This window comes from Anarrhichthys ocellatus, unplaced genomic scaffold, assembly GCF_004355925.1.
Source record: "Anarrhichthys ocellatus isolate YVR2014 unplaced genomic scaffold, GSC_Weel_1.0 scaffold18, whole genome shotgun sequence".
Classification (NCBI taxonomy): Eukaryota; Metazoa; Chordata; class Actinopteri; order Perciformes; family Anarhichadidae; genus Anarrhichthys; species Anarrhichthys ocellatus.
In genome coordinates this window covers 322,167-343,452 of record NW_022280048.1, presented here as the reverse complement: position 1 = coordinate 343,452, position 21,286 = coordinate 322,167, and the positions used below count along the sequence as shown (strand labels likewise).

Below are 21,286 nucleotides of genomic sequence, written 5' to 3'. Positions count from 1 at the left end.
GGTCACAAAGAATTGATAAATCACAATATGTTCAAGTAGAGAAGTTGTTATCTGGAGCAACATGTTGAATGATTTCATACAGTTTTAGTTCCACCTAGTGCCAACCTCTGGCTATACGTTTATCACCTCACAAAATCTCAATTTGCTGTTTTTTCTTTCTTTTAAGCACACAATTATTGTGTGCTTCAGAGCAAATCTAAAGAATAGATTGTGTGTGTATCTGTATGTGTGTGTGTGTGTGTATGGATCAAAATAATGATGAAAGATCAAGGGTCTTTGTCAGTGTGATTTCCTCCCCAGTCATTTACAGTAATCATTCAATGTTTTGTCATTGGTGTGAAACCAGAGCGACATTGGCTCTTTATGTCTCATTAAACAAGTTGTGCAGCTTGTCAACACAAACACTTCAGCTAACAGCACATTTACTGTGACCAACATCAACATGTCTCCTGCTAAACCATAAAAAGTTTGACCTAAAGGATAGACAATAGTTTCAACAAAGGAGACAACTGATGATATATTTTGGAGTTTAAAGTGACGGTTTCCTGCCTCATCTTCAGACTCAAGCAAAGTGATCATGTGAATTGATAGGTTGAGTTAGTCAAGTTGCTCAGCTGTGGAGTGTATACAGCTGACAGAAAAACATTTGCCAATGTATTCATTTGTGATGGAGACTCCTACTCTTGCTTCTTAACATTAGAATAAAACTTTCAGACTTGACAACCTAAGAATACCTGATATTTAAAAGACATCATAATTATTTAACTTTCAAACAAAGTGTTTATTTAAAACTTAAAGTAGACAGCTGTCACTTCCTGCCTCAAAGTGAGAAATGAGATGAAAATGAGAGGGCAAAATCTACTGACCATTAAAAGGAGTGCTTAGAAACAAGTTTTTTACATTTACATATAATTAATTTGCAACAACAAATTGTGAACGGAAGGTCGTCTGTTCAATCCCCAAGACCTGCAGGATAAATCTGGGTGAGAGTGCAAAGCAGTGCTTGCCCCTCCCTCTTTACCACCCTTGAGCTGCCCATGAGCAAGGCCCTTAACCCCTCCAGTGGAGCTGCTCGGTGGCCAGCAGATCAGACTGTGGTCTTCAGCCCTCCTGGTCAGCTTCCAGGTGTGAATGTGTAAAGGCTTGTGCATGATTGCCGTAGTGACACGTGTGAGGTTGTACACATGCCATAAAATGACATCATCACAGAGTGCACATCATGCACCAACTTTTTGTAACAAGGTGCGCTCTCAGAACGTTTCAGACATGGCCGTCTCAAATTCTTAACTGATAAAAGCATTATTGTCTGAGCATTTTACAAAGAAGGACAATTAGGCAGTAAAATAGACCTGAAATTGCTTTCAGTGACACTCTCTGCCTGAATAAATAACGGTGAACCCCCCCCCCCCCCCAAAAGAATACAAAAATGAAGTCAACAACAAATATGTGAAAAGGAAACAAAATTTATCCCAGACATGGGATATGTTTCTTCATCAACATAAAGAGGAAATGTTTTTGATAAAAATGTCTGCAAAATGTTCAGACTGTTCACTGATAATGTATTCTAAATTTGTTCTCCTACAATATCCGATCTTGCAATAGCATCTCCGCTCGTAGCAACTACGGAATTATTATTATTACTATGTTCATGCTTCGATACTCAAGGGACAGATCGTGGTATTGATTTAATATTGAAAACGTCAAAAGTGACGAGGAAGCACGAGACCTGTTCTTGACTTCAATTGAAACCACAACCATTCATGCGGTAAAATGGACACAGTTTCGTGAGGACATTCCAAATATCTATTTAGACTCTTCGCAGTATGTCATCCGTAGTTTATGAAGGTGTTGTACAGCAAAATCACCGAGCAGCAGACCATATTTGGTCTGTTGGAAGTTTTGTTCGAAAGGTATTGTTATTAAAAACGTCCTGAGTCATCTCTTACTCAGGACGTTACACCACCCTCTTGCTGCTTCAGGTGAAACTGAAAATGGGGGAGGGGGAATAAGAGGGAAGATGAACTGAACAAATGTTCTGTTACCATCATTTTTTCTTCAATGAGATGCTCATATTGTGTTAGAAATGTGTGTTCAATATTTTCACGGGTTCTTTTGTTAAACTCAGTGAGACAGGCAGGATGGTTGGGGAGGGAGAACAGGTTATGGGTTTGTATTGTTTAAGGGAATGAACCTGAAGAACAGGGACTGATGACGGCGAGCTGTTTCTCCTCCATGGCCCCTCCTCTCTCAGTAAGGCGATCATATACCTGCGCCTCTGGATCCTCTCCCATTTAGCAAACTCACTCGACTAACAAAGGACTTGCCTCCATCACAGAAGGAAACAAACAACCCCAAGGCTTACCTCACTGCTAGAGAGGAATTCGTTTTAAAAAAGTTTCGTTTGAAGCAACTCAAAGAAATCAGCTCTCCGTGATGGTGTCTGCTGGGATACAGATTCTGGGCGCAGCTCTGGGGATCCTGGGCTGGATCGGCGCCATCATTGTGTGTGCCATTCCAATGTGGAAGGTCACCGCTTTTATCGGCAGCAACATTGTGACCTCTCAAACCTCATGGGAAGGTATTTGGATGAACTGTGTGCACCAGAGCACAGGCCAGATGCAGTGTAAGGTCTACGACTCCATGCTGGCCCTCAGCGCTGACCTCCAGGCTGCCCGGGCCCTGACCATCCTCTCCATCGTGGTGGGCGTCTTGGCTATCCTGCTCAGCGTAGCCGGGGGGCAATGCACCAACTGTGTGGAGAATGCTTCGTCCAAGTCCAAGGTGGGCATTGCAGCTGGAGTTATGTTCATCATAGCTGGGGTCCTCTGTCTCATCCCTGTTTGCTGGACGGCCCACACCGTCATCCAAAACTTCTACAGCCCGCTGTTGGTCAGTGCCCAGAAGAGAGAGTTGGGTGCTGCGCTCTACATCGGGTGGGGGGCGGGCGCCTTGATGTTGATCGGAGGGGGGATACTCTGCAGCAACTGCCCTCCTAAGGATGATGACTCCTACAACGCAAGGTACAAAGCTGCCAGATCTGAGGCTTCAGCACCAGCGTCCGGGAAAGACTTTGTCTGAAACAGATCTGAACGTCTGTAAATAGATCCACAAAGCCATGTTTACTGGGACAGATGCACTGGCGCTACTGGGTTGTGTGTTGATATTCCAAGATGTTACTTGAGCAAAAAGTATTCCTGAGTCTTTGATGGGAATAAACATTGAGAAAAGAACCACACCCAAGGAGTAAATTCAATCGTATATGTTAACACAGTTATTTGTATGTGTATGGTTTTTGATATGAATAGTAGTCATTTGTCTTTTCTGAGTCATATGAATATTCTATAACCTAATTTGAAAAAGCTGTATGTGGGTTGTTTTTATAAACCGTGTATGAGATTCACGATGTACCAGTTAAACTGTAAATAAATATGTTGTTTACAAATCAGACATCTTTTGAGCTTGCTTTTTATTTTCACCAACATGATTCATCCGGGGATCTTAAAATGGAACAAATCAATATCAATATCATCAATATTAAAATCATTGAAAATCTATATTCACAGGTTTTAATATTAATTGTACTTTTTTCACATTTATTGACACAAATGTTTGAACAAGGATCCTTTAAAAGTGGTTGAGAGACCTCTATTGTGTGACTTTCTTGTAAATCAGGTTTAGGTGTGGCAGAAAAACAAGGTCGTTGGAAACTGGTCTTTGTTCAAGCTGTGAGCCGTTAGGGCAGCAATGTTTGTACTTCAGTTCACAGGACCAACTTTTCTATTGTTAAGAGAGTAAATAATATATCAATATATTCCTCTAAGAATCTATTTTGACCGATATGATTAAAGTCCCTTAATTGAACATCCAAACCTAGAGCTTGAGATCAATTTTAATTGTATTGAAAATGATAAAAGCTATTCAAAGGTTAGTTCTCTGTTTAAATGAAGATTGGATTGGAGAACGCTTTGTCCTTTCAGAAACATCCACTTCCTGGTCTGTTTTTAATTGAATATACTGACCTAAACTGTGAACTTTAGAGTTTGTGTTTGCTCAAGACTTGGTCTGAATGGGTCTGTATGTGTGTGCGTGCGTGTGTGTGTGTGTGTGTATGTGTATGTAGGTGTGTGTGTATGTGTGCGAGCACAGGTGTCATTGTTCCCAGTCTCAAAGTCTTGCTTGAGGTAACAAAGCTTGTATGTGTGGGAACAATGAACAGAGAGAGAACGAGGTTTGTGGATATCAAGTCTCAGCTTTCCCCTTTTGTCTGGGAGCCCAGAAACTCCACCCTGAAAGTTTGAACCACAATGGGAGGCAGTCATCTTCTCACAGTGGGACCTCAGAGCCTCAGAGCACTGCAAACTCTTCCTCGAGCAGGTGTGAGCGTGGAGTATATGAGAGCAATTACAATCTCTGTTGTGTTTATGTATTCAGAATTAAATAATCTTCCAGGCGGGAACATTTCTGTCAGAGCAACCTTTTGAGTCGTGGCTGCAGTGGCATTATCATGGTTTCTCAGGGCCTCCAGATCATGGGTGTGCTGCTGGCCTTCATCGGCTGGCTGGGCACCATCACCACCTGCGCCATGCCCATGTGGAGAGTCACCGCTTTTGTCGGGGCGAACATCGTCACCGCCCAGGTGATCTGGGAAGGCTTGTGGATGACCTGCGTGGTCCAGAGCACAGGTCAGATGCAGTGTAAGGTGTACGACTCCATGCTTGCGCTACCTCAAGACCTGCAGGCTGCCAGGGCCATGGTGGTCATCTCTGTGATCGTCGGGGTGTTCGGCATCCTCATGGCTGTGGTTGGAGGAAAGTGCACCAACTGCATGGAGGACGAAGTGGCCAAAGCCAAAGCCTGCATTGTGTCCGGAGTGATCTTCATAATAACAGCCTTGCTGATCATGATCCCAGTGTCGTGGTCTGCTCACGCAGTGATCAGGGACTTTTATAACCCCATGGTGATTGCGGCTCAGAGGAGGGAGCTCGGGGCTGCACTTTACATCGGCTGGGGCTCTGCTGGGCTGCTGCTGCTGGGAGGAGGCCTGCTCTGTAACAACTGCCCCCCAAAGGACGGCACAAGACCCTACATACCTGCCAAGTTCGCCCCTGTGAGAACCGCATCTTCAAACGTTGACTATGTGTGAGTGTTTTGGCTGGAACTGCAGCATAACATATCTCAAGATTTTCATTGAAATTTGTTAATGCTCACACCAAAACGTTGCACAGAAATATCTCTTTCTTCAAAATTATGTTTTGTGGATGACTTAACAAGAAATCTGTGTACTTGGTTGATTAGGAAAAGGTTAGGGTTAAATTAAATTGACATAAATTGTGTGGTGGTTTGTTTTCTTCTTTTTTTGTTTTTATGAAATGTGTCCCTATCAAAGGTTGATATATGCTGTCAATTATCCGTGAATCTAAGGCCTGAAAACCTGTAACATTTCACTGAAACAATAAGCTGAAACAATATATTATCTGCTGCTCAAAGAAGATGTGAAAGACAAAAAATCTGCACGAAAGGAGATTTTTCAAAAGCTAATTTTAATAATAAACAATATGCTGTTGAAATTAGGTGTGATTTTGTATTTTTTATTTTTGTCAACTGTATGATGATATGATGATCACTGTTGGACTTCTAATTAACTTTCAGATGTCGGAAATAAAGCCTCTTTGTTCATATGTTCCTTTCTCGTGTCCGCTCTGTACCTGCAAGAAACACTGTGATAAAACTGAAACTAAACTTCTGAATAAGCACGAGTGATAAGGCACTCAGGAATCCAGAGCAGTAGACTCCTGGGAATTTACTCTGTATTTGTTTGAGATGCTTGCCATGGTGTAATCCACTGCCCTTATATTAAGACGGTTATTTACAGTTTCTGTCTCAAATAAAATGGACGTCCCTGCCAGAGACAACAGTGCTCTTTGTATGCTTGGATTCATGTTGCTAAGGAACTGTTTTATATCTCCAAAGAATGGATATTTACACTTTGCCCAGTAAGAGTACATCTGCCAATTCTTGTCAGGTTGATATATTCTAAACTTTAACGTTTTTTTTGTTTTTTTTTAGCAGACATTTTCAATTGAAACCAGTCTGAAAAGGAAAACATACGCCCCTGTAACCTTTCGCTGTTTCAGTGGAAGAAGTATTCAGATCTTTTACTTACTTAGTAGCTGAAACTAAAATACCAAAAATAGTAAAAATAAAAGTAAAAGCCCTGCATTAAAAATGATTCTTAATTGTAGGGAAACATACAGAAGTATAATAAAAAATAAAAAAAAATAACTTTAAGCATCAAATAAAAATAAATAGTACTCACTTTGCAGAATCCCCAGTGATGTGCATGTTAATTATGATGTGAAAGTAAAAGCAGCATTTTAATGTTTTATGGAGCTAAATTTAACTATTACATATAGTCACATAGCTTTACAATCTGTACAGCACACAACAACTTTGATGGTTTAATCTATAACAATGCAGTGCGTTTTATGTGTAAACATCTTTTTAAAGTAACTAGTAACTTTATAGCAGTGCAATATTTCTCTCTGGAATTTAGCATTGAATAACTATCTGAAAACTTTTACTGAACCACATTGCACAGGAAAATGCATTTTGTTACGTTCCACCAGATCAGTCATATCATCAAAACATTGTTGCCAAAAAAATCTGTTTATTATCTGACTGAAAAACTAAATTACAAATAAATCCCACAACAAATACACAAGTCGTCTTTCTGAAGTGCTTATGTTGTAAATAAGATAAATGAAAACAGTCCGACACTGAATTAATATAGAAATTAATAAACAACAATGTAAAAATAAATGAGCTAAGCTTCAATCTTAACTCATGTTAACATGTTGCATAATTGTAACATGGCACATCCCCAAAATGTGTTAGTAAAATTAGTCACAATGCAAATCACAACTTCATAAGCAACAAGTTTGTACTGTGTATAAAGTTAGATGCTGTTCATAGAGTGCTGCCTCTCATGTAATGCAGCAAATCAGACAAATTCCTTCCCGGGCGTTGTGGATTTGGGAGCGGAGTACTTTGCTCCATTGTAGCGGTCTCCTCCTGACGGGCACTGACAGCAGAGAAGAGCTCCACCGATCAGCAGAAGTCCTGATGCTCCCCAGCCCATGTACAAACATGCACCCAGCTCCCTCCTCTGGGCGTCAGGGACCATGGGGTTGTAGAAGTCCTTTATGACAGTATTGGCAGGCAGCGACACAGTCACCAGACACAGAGCCCCACTCAAGATGAAGAAAACACCTGCGGAGATGGCCACTTTGGCTTTTGCTACTTTGTCCCCAACGCAGGTGGTGCATTTCCCCCCGACCACAGAGAGCAGCAGGCCGAACAGAGAGAACAGGATGGCGATGACCACCATAGCCCGAGCCGCCTGGAGGTCCGGAGGCAAGGCCAGCAGGGAGTCGTAGACCTTGCACTGCATCTGGCCGGTGCTCTGCACCACGCAGGTCATCCACAGTCCTTCCCAGATGGTCTGAGCCACCACGATGTTGTTCCCGATGAAAGCAGACACTTTCCACAGGGGCAGCATACAGATGAGTATGTTTCCAATCCATCCAAGCACCGCCAGCCCGACGCCCAGAATCTGCAGCCCTAAAGATGCCATTGCAGTTTGGTGGTACTTCTTCTCTTTCTTGCTCTGTTGTCAGTTCTTCACGGGGCTGCTAACTAAAAGCTCTCCCACTGTGAGGATGTTTTATATGACTCACAGATGCCCCTGAATAGCCCCCTCCTCTGGGTGGGCTTTGGCTTCAGTGCTCAGATATATACATCCATCATGCTGCCTTTGAGTTCAGAGGTGTTTCTCTCCTACAAAGAGGCCCTCTGGTGCCCCAGCAGAGCTCTGAGAAAGAAAAAAGGTTCAAACAGTGCGTTTCAGGTCTGATGTTGGGAAAAGTGAAAAACTAACTTCATGGAGTAGAAAAATATACTGTGGAATATAAACTTTGTCTAAAATATGAACATCAAGTCTTCTGCAAACCAATCATGTCAAACAATAATGGATTAATCATAGTGATTCCCAACCAGGGCTTATGTTGAGAGATATAATAGAGAAATGAGAGAATTTATATTCACATGTGTTTAGGAGGAAAAAAAATACACAAGTAGGATTACAAATGATCTTTAGTACAATTATTGTCAGAATAACCAATAACCCACCAGACAGGCCGAAAACACAGGACTTTGAGTCAGTTTTAACATTTAAACACTGCTGCAAGTGACAGTTTGTGGAAATTGAAAGCTACTTACTAAGCAAGCAGAAAAATCAATAAAGACAGCTAAAAGTCATGGAAAAAGACAAAGTCTACGGCTATGCTAGTGCTGCTGTACTTACTGTGTTTGGAGCTAAATGCTAATTTGCTAATGTCAGTATGCTACCAACAAAATTTAGGCCTGAAACGTGCTGACATATTATAGACAAAATATGACCCAACTGAAGACAAAGGGGAACATATAGATATAATGGGTGATCAAACCATTTTAGAAACAAAGGGTTAACAAAGACAAACACTACCAACTAAACTAAAAATAAAACAAAACAGAACTACTAGCCTGTCAATATAAATATTTCACGAACTATCCAAAACAAAAAAAAACACAAAGACAACTATACTAATGAAATAAACAAATCCAAATACCAATCACTTCCATGATGTAGTGGACACTTCGTACCTGTATTTAAAGGCTGGGATTTAGGGGTTGCATCTTTTTCTCCAGCCTACCTGGAGAAATGCAGCAAATAGAGGCACTCTCAGCGCTGGTTACTCAAGAAGAAGAACTTCGCAAACTTATGTAAAAGTAAAGGCTGACTGTACAGAAGTATTACAAATAAACAATACGTATGATGTATGAGCCAAAAGCTATGTGTCATTATGTATGTGTGTGTACAATGGGCATGAGTTCGAAAGGTCATTAAAACTCACTGAGGAGAAAATGAACTATTAAATGTAAACAATAGACATAGCAGGACTACAAGTAAAGATAAAACCGTTATCCTTTTCTTTGTTGAAGGTCTAGAGGTGGAGGCCACAGGATGAAGGATAGTGTTGCACATGTACTTTTCACTGTGAAATAAATCAGCAAGTGAAGTTAATTACTTGAAGTATTTTAGGCCACCTGAAGCAGTAAAACCGACGTGTGCTCTGGCCTACCTGGGTCCGCAACTTCCCCATATAATAAGAGAAATTTAACTCTAAAGCCATCCGAGTACACACAAAGTGTCTCATCATTGATCTCCACTTGAAGTGGGATTTAAGTTAAACTGCATGAAGTGGATTGAACACTCACAATCGTTGATAGGAGTACATGACAACTTGTCTCGACAGTTCAGTCTGTGTAAAAGTCAACAAGGGGCTGGGCTGGTGGCACGGCAAAATACTTTTTTCACACTTGCACTACAAATATGCATTTAGTACTTTCACCACCAAACCACTTGTACATACCCTGGACAAACAAGCTTCCAGGATCGCATTTGACGTTCCCTTACATCCCCTCCATTATTGGCCAACCTTGATTGTTGTGAGAGGAAACACAAGGGAGGAAGAAGACTGGAGCAGGGCCAGAAGCTAAACTTCCTGCTCTCAATTTTCTTTTGGTAATATTAGCACTTTAAATTTTTCACAGCATATCATCCATACCCTAAAAGTCCATTTTAATACAACACAGATTAGAAAACCGATTAGTCCATTGATATTCAGCATGTGATCGGTCTATTTTGTGCAGTAGTAGAGTCAAATGTCGCACCAAACGCCCCCTTTTCCAGTGATAGTCCTTATCTCTGATTGGTTTTGTGATGCAGGCTAACGCAAAAAAAAAGCCTGGCTCTGTCTCATCAGTAGTGAATTCCTCAGGTCACCTGAGACTCACTGGCTGATCAGCACAGGTGGAATCACTCAGCTTGATTGCTCCTCTGGTAAAAGAGCATGAAATATGAAATAAGGTGGTGACAGGCATTCATCAATGAAATGTATTGTTCATTGTTTATAGACAAAACAGGAAAATTGTTATTTTTTGTTGCTACGTATTGCAGAATGTTGCACCTGCATCCTTCCATGTCTTATTTCTTCTCATAGTTCAGATGATATAAAGACCTGCAAATGAGTCTATTCACTCAATAAAGTAAAGTCGTCACACACAGAGACTTTTCTAATGTTTTGAATTGTCGTAAATGTCGCTAATCAAGAGAAAAAAATAATAAAAAATAAATGAATTTATTAGAAGAATATTTCAGATTAATAATTGAAACAAGGATGTGAATTGCAGTATTTCTATTTCTATTTCTATTTGAAACAAAGCGTTTGATACATCACAAAATCACATTTTAACAGTGGGTGGTCAACAATTAGGGGACTAACTTAATGACCACAGGTGTTTTCAATTTGAACCATTTTGAACAACCAATCAGGAGAGGCCACGGCCTACCATGTGGGTATAAGAGCTGCAGGTGAGCACTCAGGGCCTGTACTCTATTGTTGCTTTTGCTCAGCGTGAAACAAATATGGCATCTGCAGGTCTCCAGATTTTGGGCGTCTTCCTGGCAACAGTCGGCTTTCTGGGCGATATCATCATCTGCATCCTGCCCATGTGGAAGGTGTCTGCTTTCATCGGGAACAACATCGTGACGGCACAGACCTTTTGGGAGGGCCTGTGGATGAACTGTGTGAAGCAGAGCACCGGGCAGATGCAGTGCAAGGTCTACGACTCTCTGCTGGCTCTCCCTCGTGATTTGCAGGCGGCCCGGGCCTTGGTTGTCGTCTCCATCCTGGTCGCCTTAATGGGAATCCTGCTTTCTATCGCCGGAGGAAAATGCACCAACTGTATTGAAGATGAAGCGGCCAAGACCAGGGTAGCCATTGCTGCGGGGGTGTTCTTCATCGTTGGCGGTATCCTGTGCCTGATCCCCGTGTCCTGGTCTGCGCACGAGGTCATCAGAAACTTCTACAACCCCATGATTATCGACTCGCAGAGGAGGGAGCTCGGAGCGGCGCTGTTCATCGGTTGGGGCTCAGCAGGACTCATGTTGATTGGCGGGGTCCTTCATTGCTGCCATTGTCGCCAGCGTACAGATAGAGGATACACTGCCAAATATTCTGCCGCACGCTCAGCAGCCAGCGGAGGAGCCTATGTTTAAAATGTCTGCTTTCTTGTTTAGCTCTAGGAAACTAGACTGAACTCTTCAAAGCAATATTTTATGATCTTAACTTTATTTCAAGTTGTTTTTTGCTGATTTTGTTTTTAATAAATTAAACTTTGCTTATAACCACTGACATTTCTCGTTTGTGGGGCGTCTGCTTGATGGTGACTTTAAAGATTTTGAGATGGTGGTTTGGGCTTTACAAAGCCTTAGCTCTTGGCTTCCTTCAACCTAGCTGGTATAGGTGTCTTACTTTAGTGTCACTGTTACCACTTTGCATCTTATTTACACTTTCAAGTGTTTCAGTAACTCACTTCTAGCCTAAAGTCTTCTCTGTGGTTAATCTGAAGTAATGCCAGGGTTGTGTGAAACTGATGCAGTAGGTCTTTCAGACATTTATACATGGTAGGAGACTTGTGAACTAGCATGCTCAATACTTGTATCTGAATCACTAATTTACTCTTTTGTGAGCACTGAATTTGAGTACACTGACTCGTATTGCTCAAGAATCTCAATGGTGTTTTTTTTTTTTTGTATCTGACTTATTTCATTGTCTTCCCCCCCGCCCCCCTACACACAGCAGGCATTTTGACACTTTTAGGACAAAGGCAGGTGCTACTAATAACACCGATGACTCGGTTCCATTGCAATGTCTGGTGGCAGTGAGCCAGCATGCACAATACCAGAAACCTGAACTCAAAATGGCTAAATGGAATTCAGCCGCTATTCTATTTAACACCTGTGCTTTTCCTATCGTGATGCGTCCTCCATGAGGTCTATTGTCATTTCTGAGGGAGCGATAAACACTAGTTTCATTCCTCAGATGCTCTCGTAAGATTGGTGCTGTCTTAAGAGCTAACACTTAGCCTGGCTCTGTCCGAAAGCAACCAAATCTGCTACCCTCACCTCTAAAGCTCATTAATGAACATGTATCCTATATTTGTTTAATCTATAATAGTTTGACCACAAGGTAATCTGCCACATATCCTCCTGTAAACATGCTGGTAGGTGGAGTTTTGTTACCGTTGGACAGACAGGCTCGATGTTTCACTTGTCTTAGTGCTAACTGGCTGTGGCTGCATATTTACCGCATAGACCTGAGAGGTATCGATCTTCTCAGCAAGAAAGCATGTTCTGCAAACAGTCAAACTATTCCTGAGTAGTTTTGAGATAAAACAATTCACTCCAGTATTCATGAACTTTTACGCAGGCAGTACGTGATTCATCTGCAGTATTTCTTAAACCTGGATGATGGTTCCAGAAATCTTCTAGTTTCTCTTAAGTATTATCAACACATGGTTTTAAATTAAATCACACTAGTGAGCATTACTTTTGTTAATATTCTCTACTCTTTTCTTCCTATTTATCAGTGTGTACTTTATTCCCCGGAAGCTCTGTACAAGAATGCTTTTTTTTTAGGTTTATGCATTCATTTAATTTTCTTATTTAAAGTCTGACCTGAAGATATGTGAAAGTTATCCTTTTCTGAAAATGGTTAAAATTGCTGCTTCGATCCATTTAAAATGTGATTTAAGCCTTTTGTATTGGTTCACAAAGCAGTCTTTCAGACGTGAGCGCTTTTGTCTACAGCTTTCTCCTCCTACTTATTCATTGTGAGCAGGAATCAGGACAAGCAGGAAACCTGATCCACAAACTAGCAAAGTCCACTCCCTGTTGCTCTTCCTTCTTAAACCTGCACCGCAAAACCACACAGCAAAACACAGCCACTGCTGTGTTTACAGCCGCGTGAACGCTCGTGGTTAAAATGATCTTCAGCTAAACTGAAGCTGGATTTTGTTGCTGTCTTTGACTTTTTGGCGAACATTAAATACATGCCTTGGATCTCTTTTTTGGCAAAATGCAGACGCAGCTCGTCGGTATGTGTTTGGCAATCATCGGCTTTCTTGGCACCATCCTTATCTGTGGACTGCCTATGTGGAAGGTGACCGCCTTTGTTGGGGCCAGCATCATCACCTCTCAGGTCTTCTGGGAAGGTTTGTGGATGAATTGTGTGATCCAGAGTACGGGTCAATCGCAGTGTAAGGCCTACGACTCCGTTCTGGCTCTACCACAGGATCTGCAGGCTTCCAGGGCTCTGATCTGCGTCTCCATTGCTGTCAGCGTGGTGGCCATAGGGCTCACTGTGGTCGGAGCCCGCTGCACCAACTTCTTTTCAAGGGACTGGCTGGCCAAAGCTAATATTGGCCTGGCTGGAGGTTTGGTGTTTGTTTTAGCAGGGCTCCTGTGCATTATTCCGGTCAGCTTGTCAGCTTCCAACATCATCACAGGTTTCTACAACCCCCTGCCCACCTCGGAGAGGAGGGGAGAGCTCGGGGCTTCCATATATGTGGGCTGGGCGTCTGGAGCTCTGCTCATCATTGGAGGAGGGGTGTTGTGTAGCACTTACCGATGCTGAGGATGAGGAGGAGAGTATCGGCTACAAGACACGTCGACACCATGCGACCATTTGAGACTGTGCAGTAATGTGTTTACTGTGATGGACTTTGTTTTTGATTACAGCTTCTTTTTCAACATTTATTTCAACCTTAGCTAAATGCACTGTATTGACATTTTACAACTACAGTAATCCATGTAAAATATGAAATAGTGAAGTGAAGTGTATGTAAATTGCACGACCAGGACATACTGTTCTTTTTAAAGTGAAGGATGATAAAATGAAGTTTGGTTGAGCCAATAGTTGTAAAATGTGCTATTTTAGGATGTTAATGATGAAAAAAAGAGATCTAAGTATATGTGATTGTTTATGTGCAGTGCACACTATGAATGCTGCAAAAATAAATGACTTAAAGTCCTTTAAAGTTCACCGTTGTCATGTTCATTAACAATATTAAGGTTTTTTTTAACTGCTAGGGAAATGTGTCTCTGCAACCATGCAGTTTTACTATTTTACTTGTCTCTGCATACATGATGCCCAGAGAAGAGTGAAATATGTTGCTTTGAGACCCTCTTTGCTGTACTTCGGGCATTTCAGTGAATAAAGCCTGAAAAACCTGATTTGGTTCTAGCTCAGAGGTGTTTGAATATACTCTCTGTATATTTACAGATAGCTCACAAGTTGCCTGTCTCCACCATATTTGCACATCTCTGTTGATCTTTGTGTCATCTGTCTACTGAACGTAACAGCAAACCATAACAGCTGACGCGAGCAGCTCACTCTCCATTTCATCGAAAACAAGACAAGAGATATATTGGATACAGTGGATATATTTTTGGTAAATCAGTTTGGGTTTTTAGTTTATTGCTGCAAACTGAATATTTTTAAATGGGAGGGCAGGGCAGGCAGATCGGGGGTCTGGCACTGGTTCTGATGGGTGTTTTAGGAGTGTGTTTGGTATGTGGACTGCCTATGTGGCGTGAGGCGTCTTTTGTGGGGGCAAATATTGTGACACCTCAATCGGTAAGTTTATACACACAGAGAAATTAAGAACAAAATACAAAATATACCTTACAGACGTGTGAGTGACTTTTTTTTACAGTTAAATGCTGGATTACATTGAGTTGCTCAGTTACCTTACTTTAACTTACAAAATAACTTACCAAAGAATTAAACACCAAAAGTCTTTAAATTTAATTTTTTATTCTGCACCAACACAAAGCATAACTGAGCATATGCTGCTTCTCAATTCACAGTTTATGGACCATCTCACCTACGTCAAAACTTAATCAACATCTTTGCTTATGGTTCCCTCTGTCTCTGTCTTAGGTCTGGGATGGTCTGTGGTTACACTGTCTCCTTCAGGCCACAGGTCAGATGCAGTGCAAGAGACACACAGCATCCATCACTTTGACCTCTGACATCCAGGCTTGATCTCCATCCTTGCTGGCCTCCTGGGCTACATTGTCACCCTCCTCGGAGGAGGCGCCGTCGACTGCAGTGGCGCTCCATCGGATCCCTTAGAGCCTTCGACCACCTCTTCCTCCAGAAAAAAGGTGCTGATGTTGTATTTGTATCGTGCAGACTGGCTGTTTTAGGATTTGCTAGGTAACACTGTAATAACATACCAAGGACTTTATTTCAGTTTTTAATCCTAAAATTGTACTGTCCTCAAAACAATAAAAAGAGAGGGCCACTGGTGAAAATTTGCTGTGGGCTATTGATCCTTTATGTTATTTAGTTTTGAAGAAACACTGCATTTAGGATATGCACTTACGTAGGATTTGGACATACGGTCCTTCTGGAAAACAGAGCCTCAAAATAAAATAGCTGGAGCCATCTCGAGGCCTTTTCCATTTCCATGTAGGTGGTGTTTAGCAGTACATATAACAAAACAAGTGTGTAAATTCATCAAATTTACAGTGAACCTGGCTTTTGATGATCTGGGGTTTTTGGGCAGTAACCAGCCTGCCTGGTTGATAATCCTGCCTCGAGGGCACTAACAAAAAAAACTGAAAAATAAGGTCAAGATGTGTGTAAAACTATTTCTGTGTGTTAATGGAAAATGAAAGCCTCTATGTGTGGCGATGGTTTCTATCATACTTCAACAAAAAACAATTTAGGCCCATCCAAATTATTTTAAATATATCTTGTAGTCCCAAACCTTCTGCACAGAATCACTGATCATTGATATATCGTATCAGTGATATCCTCTGTTTATCCAGGTATGTCTGCTGGGTGGAGCTCTGTGTGTCTTAGCTGGCATCCTGTGCCTGGTTGCAGTCAGCTGGTCCGCAGCAGCAACCATCTCAATCTACAATGAGGGTCATGTGACTGCAGCCCCGAAAAGAGAGGTGGGCTCCTCCATCTACATAGGCTGGGCCTCCTCCATGCTGCTCCTCCTCGGCGGTGCTCTGATCTGCTTCGTCTGTGGGGAGCGGGAGAGAACCCCACCTCCCTACTACTCCTACACGCCATACAGCACCTACACTCAATCCAGCAAAGCTGCATCCCGCGGGGCCACTCTGAGGTCTGATGTCATGGGACCAAACACCTCGAGGATGTTTGACGGACGTACGCCAACTAGGATGTTGGAGCACGTCACCCAAGTGCATGAGCATACCTCCCTGAATAAAGCTCAGAGTGGGCTGTTTAATCAGCCTCAGGGGACGCAAGCAGGATCTGAGCAGGGGACGTTTGGCGGTAATCCCTCAAACAGATCAGGGAGACCAGATAAGGGGAAAGGTTTATTCATAGGAATGAAGCCAAATCTGGTCCATGACCTTCCCAGCAGAGCCACAACAGTGCCCAGTGATTATTTTTACAATATGGCCAAAACTGGATGTGTGAATCTGCATGGATCATTTCTCTGAGAATGACTGAACACAATAATTACTTAACAGTCGTCACTGTTTACATGTTAATTCATGTTTGATATAATCAAATTTGATATTGTTTTTCATTACTCATGATATCTGGGTTTACAAGCAGCGGCCTGCTGGTGGACCAGTCTTTACAAATATACCAGAAAACATTTGGTGTCTGGTATATTTGTATGCTGTTTTTATTATTTATGGAGTCTTGAACCTTATAAACATCATAAACTTCAATGAAGAACTGCAAAAGATGATACATGACATATATCAACAGTGTAAAGTAAGATTATTTCAACAACTGTAAAGTTACTTATGCGGATATAAAAGGGTAAAACTGTATGTTCAGGGTTTAACTTCATGAGTGGCTCTGTTCTTTCAACACATATTTGATCAAATAGAGTTAATGGGTTTCCCATTTCCGTTGTATCTTTATCAAGAGAAGGGACATGCACACATTTGTGAAGATAACTCATTTTCTGTGGTAAAATATTATCAATTCATTCTCTTCCTCCAGAGATATTGTTGTGATAAGATAAGGGATTACAAAATGCAGATTTAGGATTGCTTGTTTAGCATGTTTTTCTGAGCTATGTATTAAAAGAAGGACAGATATATCAAGTCGAATCTAAAAGAAAAACAGTACTACAAATACTCTTTGTTGAGCAGAGCCAATTTCAGATTGATTGCACTGGCTCGTCTTTATATTGACTGAGGAAAATACTTCATCTTTACATCATATTCCTTTTGGTTTAGATAAACTCCACTTTAATACAATGATTCAACTGAATGAAGGTCAGCTATAGCTTTCCTATGTCAGAACCACAAGTGTCAGATTTGTGTTAAAGGACAACTTTTGCAGGACAGTTCAGCAAATATCTGCTGCTTCACTCAGCCGCACGGTGAATTCTGACCACATCCACGGTGCTCTGCAGCTGACCTCCTTCTGCAAGGAGAAGAACCAGAGAGGATTGCCCTGCAGGCATGTTGTTATGCGAGTATCCAAACACAAACATGTCATTACACTCTTCTAGTAACGATAGGCAGTGTGATCATCCAGGAAGTGTGACTCATGTGCTCTGTGTGGGAGCCATTTCAAAACTATTGTTCCGTGCCAATCGGAAGAGTACCTGAGAATTAACATTCGCTGTCAATGAAGAATTTCGATTTCTAACTTCTTTACTTGGGGATTTAAGTGATTTTGTATTTAAAAGTGAAGATGAACAAAAGTGACATGAGTAATAAATCACAACTGGATGGTCTCACAGACATGAATCAAACAAATGAATAAAGTAGAAACTGACCCTGAAACTGAGGCTTACCACAGTGACATTTGTGTCACTGCTTGTGTGTTGATGAGAAGCATTGTTTGTATCCGTGCAGTATTTCAGTGGTTTTTGACCTCTGTGTGCATCTCTGTTGAGAAGCAATCTGGTCAGGTGAGATTTCTTCACAAACCAGTGTCAGCTGAGAGGCAACGGCGGCAAACTCCTCCTCTGATTTCTCCCTTAACAGCAAAACCTGTAAGTGAAGCAGCCACTGTTAGCTTCTCCTTTGAGTGGGCAATAAAAAACCTCCACCCGCTCCTTTGTCTAAAGTAAATAGGAACTTTTGCAGTATGAGTCTAACTTAAGCGTGTCTTTTTGATGCAAATTTTAGTCTTAAAAACATAGATAAAAATCCAAAATGTGAAGTTTACTAGTCCCCCTCACTAATACATTATGTTTTGTATGACACGTGAGATTCAGAACATGACTGCTATATATGAAACACATTGTATATTTATGAAACTTGCATGTATAGTTACTGTTTTGTGTCAAGCCTGATACTTCGTACTTTTTCTCGATGACACTAGAATATTGATGATTATGTGACTGATTCACAGTAGCTGCTTGAGTAGAATTTTTCTTTTGTCATTTGTAAGACACATACAGTATTTGTGAGCATGGGAGATAGTGTTTCTCTTCGGTCCTTTTCCATCTCGTCCTGGCATTTTAAAAAAAAGGACCAGTTACACTGATGACATGTGCCAAAACACTTGCTGTAAAGCGGATCAGGTTTGTCAAGCGTAGCTGAAAGAATCCTCACTAACAGGTTATGTGACAAAGTGTGCTTCCTGCCAAAGAAACGTTGCTAAATAAACATCTACATGAGAATAAATATTTGAAAGCAATACAGAAAGTCTGCATTATATTCCTTTATCTTTCTATGTTTTCCTTTACATAAATACATTTCACCATAAATTGGCGCATGGAAATTCATCACAATGGAGGAAATTAAGTGTTTGACACTCAAAATGTCCGGTGAGAGGAGCCCCAGACCAATGTTGAAACAAAACCTACGCCCTTGATCAAAAGTATCTCTCTGAACTTTAGAGGAACAGCAAGATTAAAGATTATTTTGAGCCGTATTAAAAGGTTAAGTAGTGTGTGTCTGTGTGTGTGTGTGTGTGTGTGTGCGTGTGTGTGTTTGTGTGTGTGTAGGGAAGGGTTTTGCATGTTTCAAACAGGTTTTTCTGTGCAGTAGGCGCTGCTAGAATGAAACTGGTTTTCTCTCATGAGATTGTGTTCCACATTATTCTCCTTTTGTTACAGAAATACATTCTGCATGCACGCATTATTCACATGCACAAAAGCGTTGCCAGAGGATGTGTATACATATACACACACACTGAGCTCACTCAAGTATTAACTTTTGAATCAAATCAAATCTGACTCCTGCAGAAAGAAAACAATGCAGCGCCTCATGTGTGTGTATCTTGTAAACATGTTGAATGCCCAGAGGCCTATCATTCTCTCTGCTTCATCCAAAGCTTATCGTTACCAAAATATTCTCGTCAGACAAAGATGATAAGGGAGGGAATAGATGATGTCACGGTTTCGCTGCTACAACTCTCTTTCTCTCCCTCTCTGTTTTTCCATCAGCCTCCTCCCCCTTTTTGTTTCCCTATAGGTGTGGTGCATCCACACCTGACCAGTAGCACACAGACAGCCGCTCAGGTGACAGAAAAGAAGGAGCACTCTCAGGTGGAGAAATAAAGAGAGAGGGGACAGGGAGAGAGAGGGAGGAAGCAGTTGAAACTGACAGGAGTTAGAGATACGAGTTAGGGATAAGACAAAGGAAAAGTATGCTGTAAACAAATGAGAGAGACACACCCGGAGTCAAGCTACTGGAGGCTGGACGGACAACTGAAAGAGTCAGACAGGGCTCTGCGTTTCTGGGACACATACTTTACAACATCGCAACTGTGGCAAGAACAAAATAGCCGAAGAAAAGCACAAAAATGGAGGCGAATGAGAACGGCAACATCACACTTTGAGAAAAACTGACAAAGAAAAGCTGACAGAGAGATACAAGAGAGGAGAAGAGTCACCAGGAGTGAAAGCAAAAGAAGCTCCACAGACAGGAATAAAACCATTAGAGCACTTTTCTAAGGTCTGTGAGGATTTCTCGAGCACCCTCAGAGATCTTCCCAGCCCACCTACATCATGGCCTCCATGGGGATGCAGATGCTGGCCAGCGCTCTGTGCCTCCTGGGTTGGGCAGGGGTCATCGTCAGCTGCATACTGCCCATGTGGCGGGTCACAGCCTTCGTGGGAAGCACCATCGTCACCTCCCAGACCATCTGGGAGGGCATCTGGATGACCTGCGTGGTCCAGAGCACAGGGCAGATCATGTGTAAACCTTACGAGTCTCTCCTCGCTCTCAGCGCAGACCTACAGGCCGCCAGGGCTCTCACCGTCCTTGCTATCGCCACGGGCAGCGCAGGCCTCATTCTGGCCTTCATCGGAGGGAAGTGCACTCGCTTTTTGGATGAAGAAGGAGGCGGGGTCAAGAGCAAGGTGGCTGTAGCAGCAGGGGCCATTTTGATTGTCACAGGGTTGCTGTGTTTGATTCCCACATCATGGGCGGCCGGGTCCGTGGTGAAGAAGTTCTACAGCGCTTCCATCGATGCTCAGCGGAGGGAGATTGGAGCCTGTATCTACATCGGCTGGGGAGCGTCCATCCTGCTAATTCTGGGAGGGGGTTTGTTCATCAGCTCAAATTGCCCCCTCAATGCCCACAACACAGACAAGAGCCCTTCTGTCCGCTACCTGGTGGTCCGCTCCTCCAACGGGTCCAGCAAGACAGGTCCTCAAAGCAGCAGAGTACCACCAGCAACGTCTCAGCCTGACGGAGCGGTGCTTCCCAGGTCTCAAAGCGACAATGGAGCATCAACAAAGCCACCGCTGTACACAAGACCTCCATGGGAGGACGGGCCTGAGACGGACTCGAGACTGGAGTCAGAAAGATCATGGGCACCATCGACAAAGTCTCAGATGAAAAGACTGGGTTCAACAAAGTCTGAAAAGAGTGAGGCGCCATCTACAAAGTCTCAGCTGAAACGAGCAGAAATGGAAGACATTGTATCAGTGGAGAGTGAAAATGAGGATGCGTCCTCAAATCCAGCAAGAACATACCTATGATATGACACACACACACACACACACACACACACACACACACGTATATACGCACTTATGTTTATGCACAATAGAGAAGTTTTACATATAGGAGTTATTTGGCAGTAGTAGTTTACTTATTGTGTGACAATTTACTGAGGAAAAGTAGTTCACTGTGTTTATATAGTTATCTTTATACTTTATACTTTGTACATGTTGCTTTGATAAAAAGACGTAAAGAAGGAGGTCTGGACTACATTCACAATATGCAGGAGAATAGCAGTTTTAAATTCTTATGTGCACTAAAACAGAACTTAAAACCAAACAGTAACAAACTAAATCCAGGTACACGTGAAGTATGCTATCGTTATTGTCTTTTTTATCTTTTTTATTGAAAGAACATTGTTGGTTTTAA

At 42.0% G+C, this 21,286-nt stretch overlaps 6 protein-coding genes and 1 pseudogene across 7 annotated transcripts; 6 read left to right on the top strand and 1 right to left on the bottom strand.

Moving 5' to 3' along the window:
• Positions 1–2,301: 2,301 nt before the first annotated feature.
• On the top strand, positions 2,302–3,442 carry LOC116389038 (claudin-4-like). The gene has a single exon (XM_031857427.1). The coding sequence runs from the start codon at positions 2,434–2,436 to the stop codon at positions 3,076–3,078; it is 645 nt and encodes a 214-aa protein (XP_031713287.1). The 5' UTR covers positions 2,302–2,433; the 3' UTR covers positions 3,079–3,442.
• Positions 3,443–4,341: 899 nt separating this feature from the next.
• Positions 4,342–5,994, top strand: LOC116389039 (claudin-4-like). Its single transcript, XM_031857429.1, has one exon. The coding sequence runs from the start codon at positions 4,505–4,507 to the stop codon at positions 5,141–5,143; it is 639 nt and encodes a 212-aa protein (XP_031713289.1). The 5' UTR covers positions 4,342–4,504; the 3' UTR covers positions 5,144–5,994.
• A 389-nt stretch (positions 5,995–6,383) lies between these two features.
• On the bottom strand, positions 6,384–9,799 carry LOC116389040 (claudin-4-like). 2 transcript variants are annotated; one of them, XM_031857430.1, is made up of 3 exons: positions 9,471–9,799; positions 8,701–8,750; positions 6,384–7,870 (listed from the first exon to the last, which is right to left on the bottom strand). In XM_031857430.1, the coding sequence occupies exon 3, from the start codon at positions 7,631–7,633 to the stop codon at positions 7,001–7,003; it is 633 nt and encodes a 210-aa protein (XP_031713290.1). In that variant the 5' UTR covers positions 7,634–7,870; positions 8,701–8,750; positions 9,471–9,799; the 3' UTR covers positions 6,384–7,000. The 2 variants fall into 2 exon arrangements, with proteins under 2 accessions (XP_031713290.1, XP_031713291.1); XM_031857431.1 differs by lacking the exon at positions 9,471–9,799 and having other exon boundaries at positions 8,701–8,800.
• Positions 9,800–10,506: 707 nt separating this feature from the next.
• LOC116389041 (claudin-like protein ZF-A89) lies at positions 10,507–11,454 on the top strand. The gene has a single exon (XM_031857432.1). It carries the CDS (start codon positions 10,526–10,528, stop codon positions 11,156–11,158), a length of 633 nt encoding a protein of 210 aa, XP_031713292.1. The 5' UTR covers positions 10,507–10,525; the 3' UTR covers positions 11,159–11,454.
• Positions 11,455–12,802: 1,348 nt separating this feature from the next.
• LOC116389042 (claudin-4-like) lies at positions 12,803–13,874 on the top strand. Its single transcript, XM_031857433.1, has one exon. It carries the CDS (start codon positions 13,020–13,022, stop codon positions 13,575–13,577), a length of 558 nt encoding a protein of 185 aa, XP_031713293.1. The 5' UTR covers positions 12,803–13,019; the 3' UTR covers positions 13,578–13,874.
• A 255-nt stretch (positions 13,875–14,129) lies between these two features.
• On the top strand, positions 14,130–18,120 carry LOC116389043 (claudin-4-like; annotated as a pseudogene).
• A 1,329-nt stretch (positions 18,121–19,449) lies between these two features.
• On the top strand, positions 19,450–20,921 carry LOC116388897 (claudin-4-like). The gene has a single exon (XM_031857213.1). It carries the CDS (start codon positions 19,918–19,920, stop codon positions 20,893–20,895), a length of 978 nt encoding a protein of 325 aa, XP_031713073.1. The 5' UTR covers positions 19,450–19,917; the 3' UTR covers positions 20,896–20,921.
• Positions 20,922–21,286: the final 365 nt, after the last annotated feature.

Coding starts and splice junctions, on each gene's coding strand:
- LOC116389038 (XM_031857427.1), top strand. CDS start 2,434: ATGGTGTCTGCTGGGATACAGATTCTGGGCGCAGCTCTGGGGATCCTG.
- LOC116389039 (XM_031857429.1), top strand. CDS start 4,505: ATGGTTTCTCAGGGCCTCCAGATCATGGGTGTGCTGCTGGCCTTCATC.
- LOC116389040 (XM_031857430.1), bottom strand. CDS start 7,633: ATGGCATCTTTAGGGCTGCAGATTCTGGGCGTCGGGCTGGCGGTGCTT.
- LOC116389041 (XM_031857432.1), top strand. CDS start 10,526: ATGGCATCTGCAGGTCTCCAGATTTTGGGCGTCTTCCTGGCAACAGTC.
- LOC116389042 (XM_031857433.1), top strand. CDS start 13,020: ATGCAGACGCAGCTCGTCGGTATGTGTTTGGCAATCATCGGCTTTCTT.
- LOC116388897 (XM_031857213.1), top strand. CDS start 19,918: ATGGCCTCCATGGGGATGCAGATGCTGGCCAGCGCTCTGTGCCTCCTG.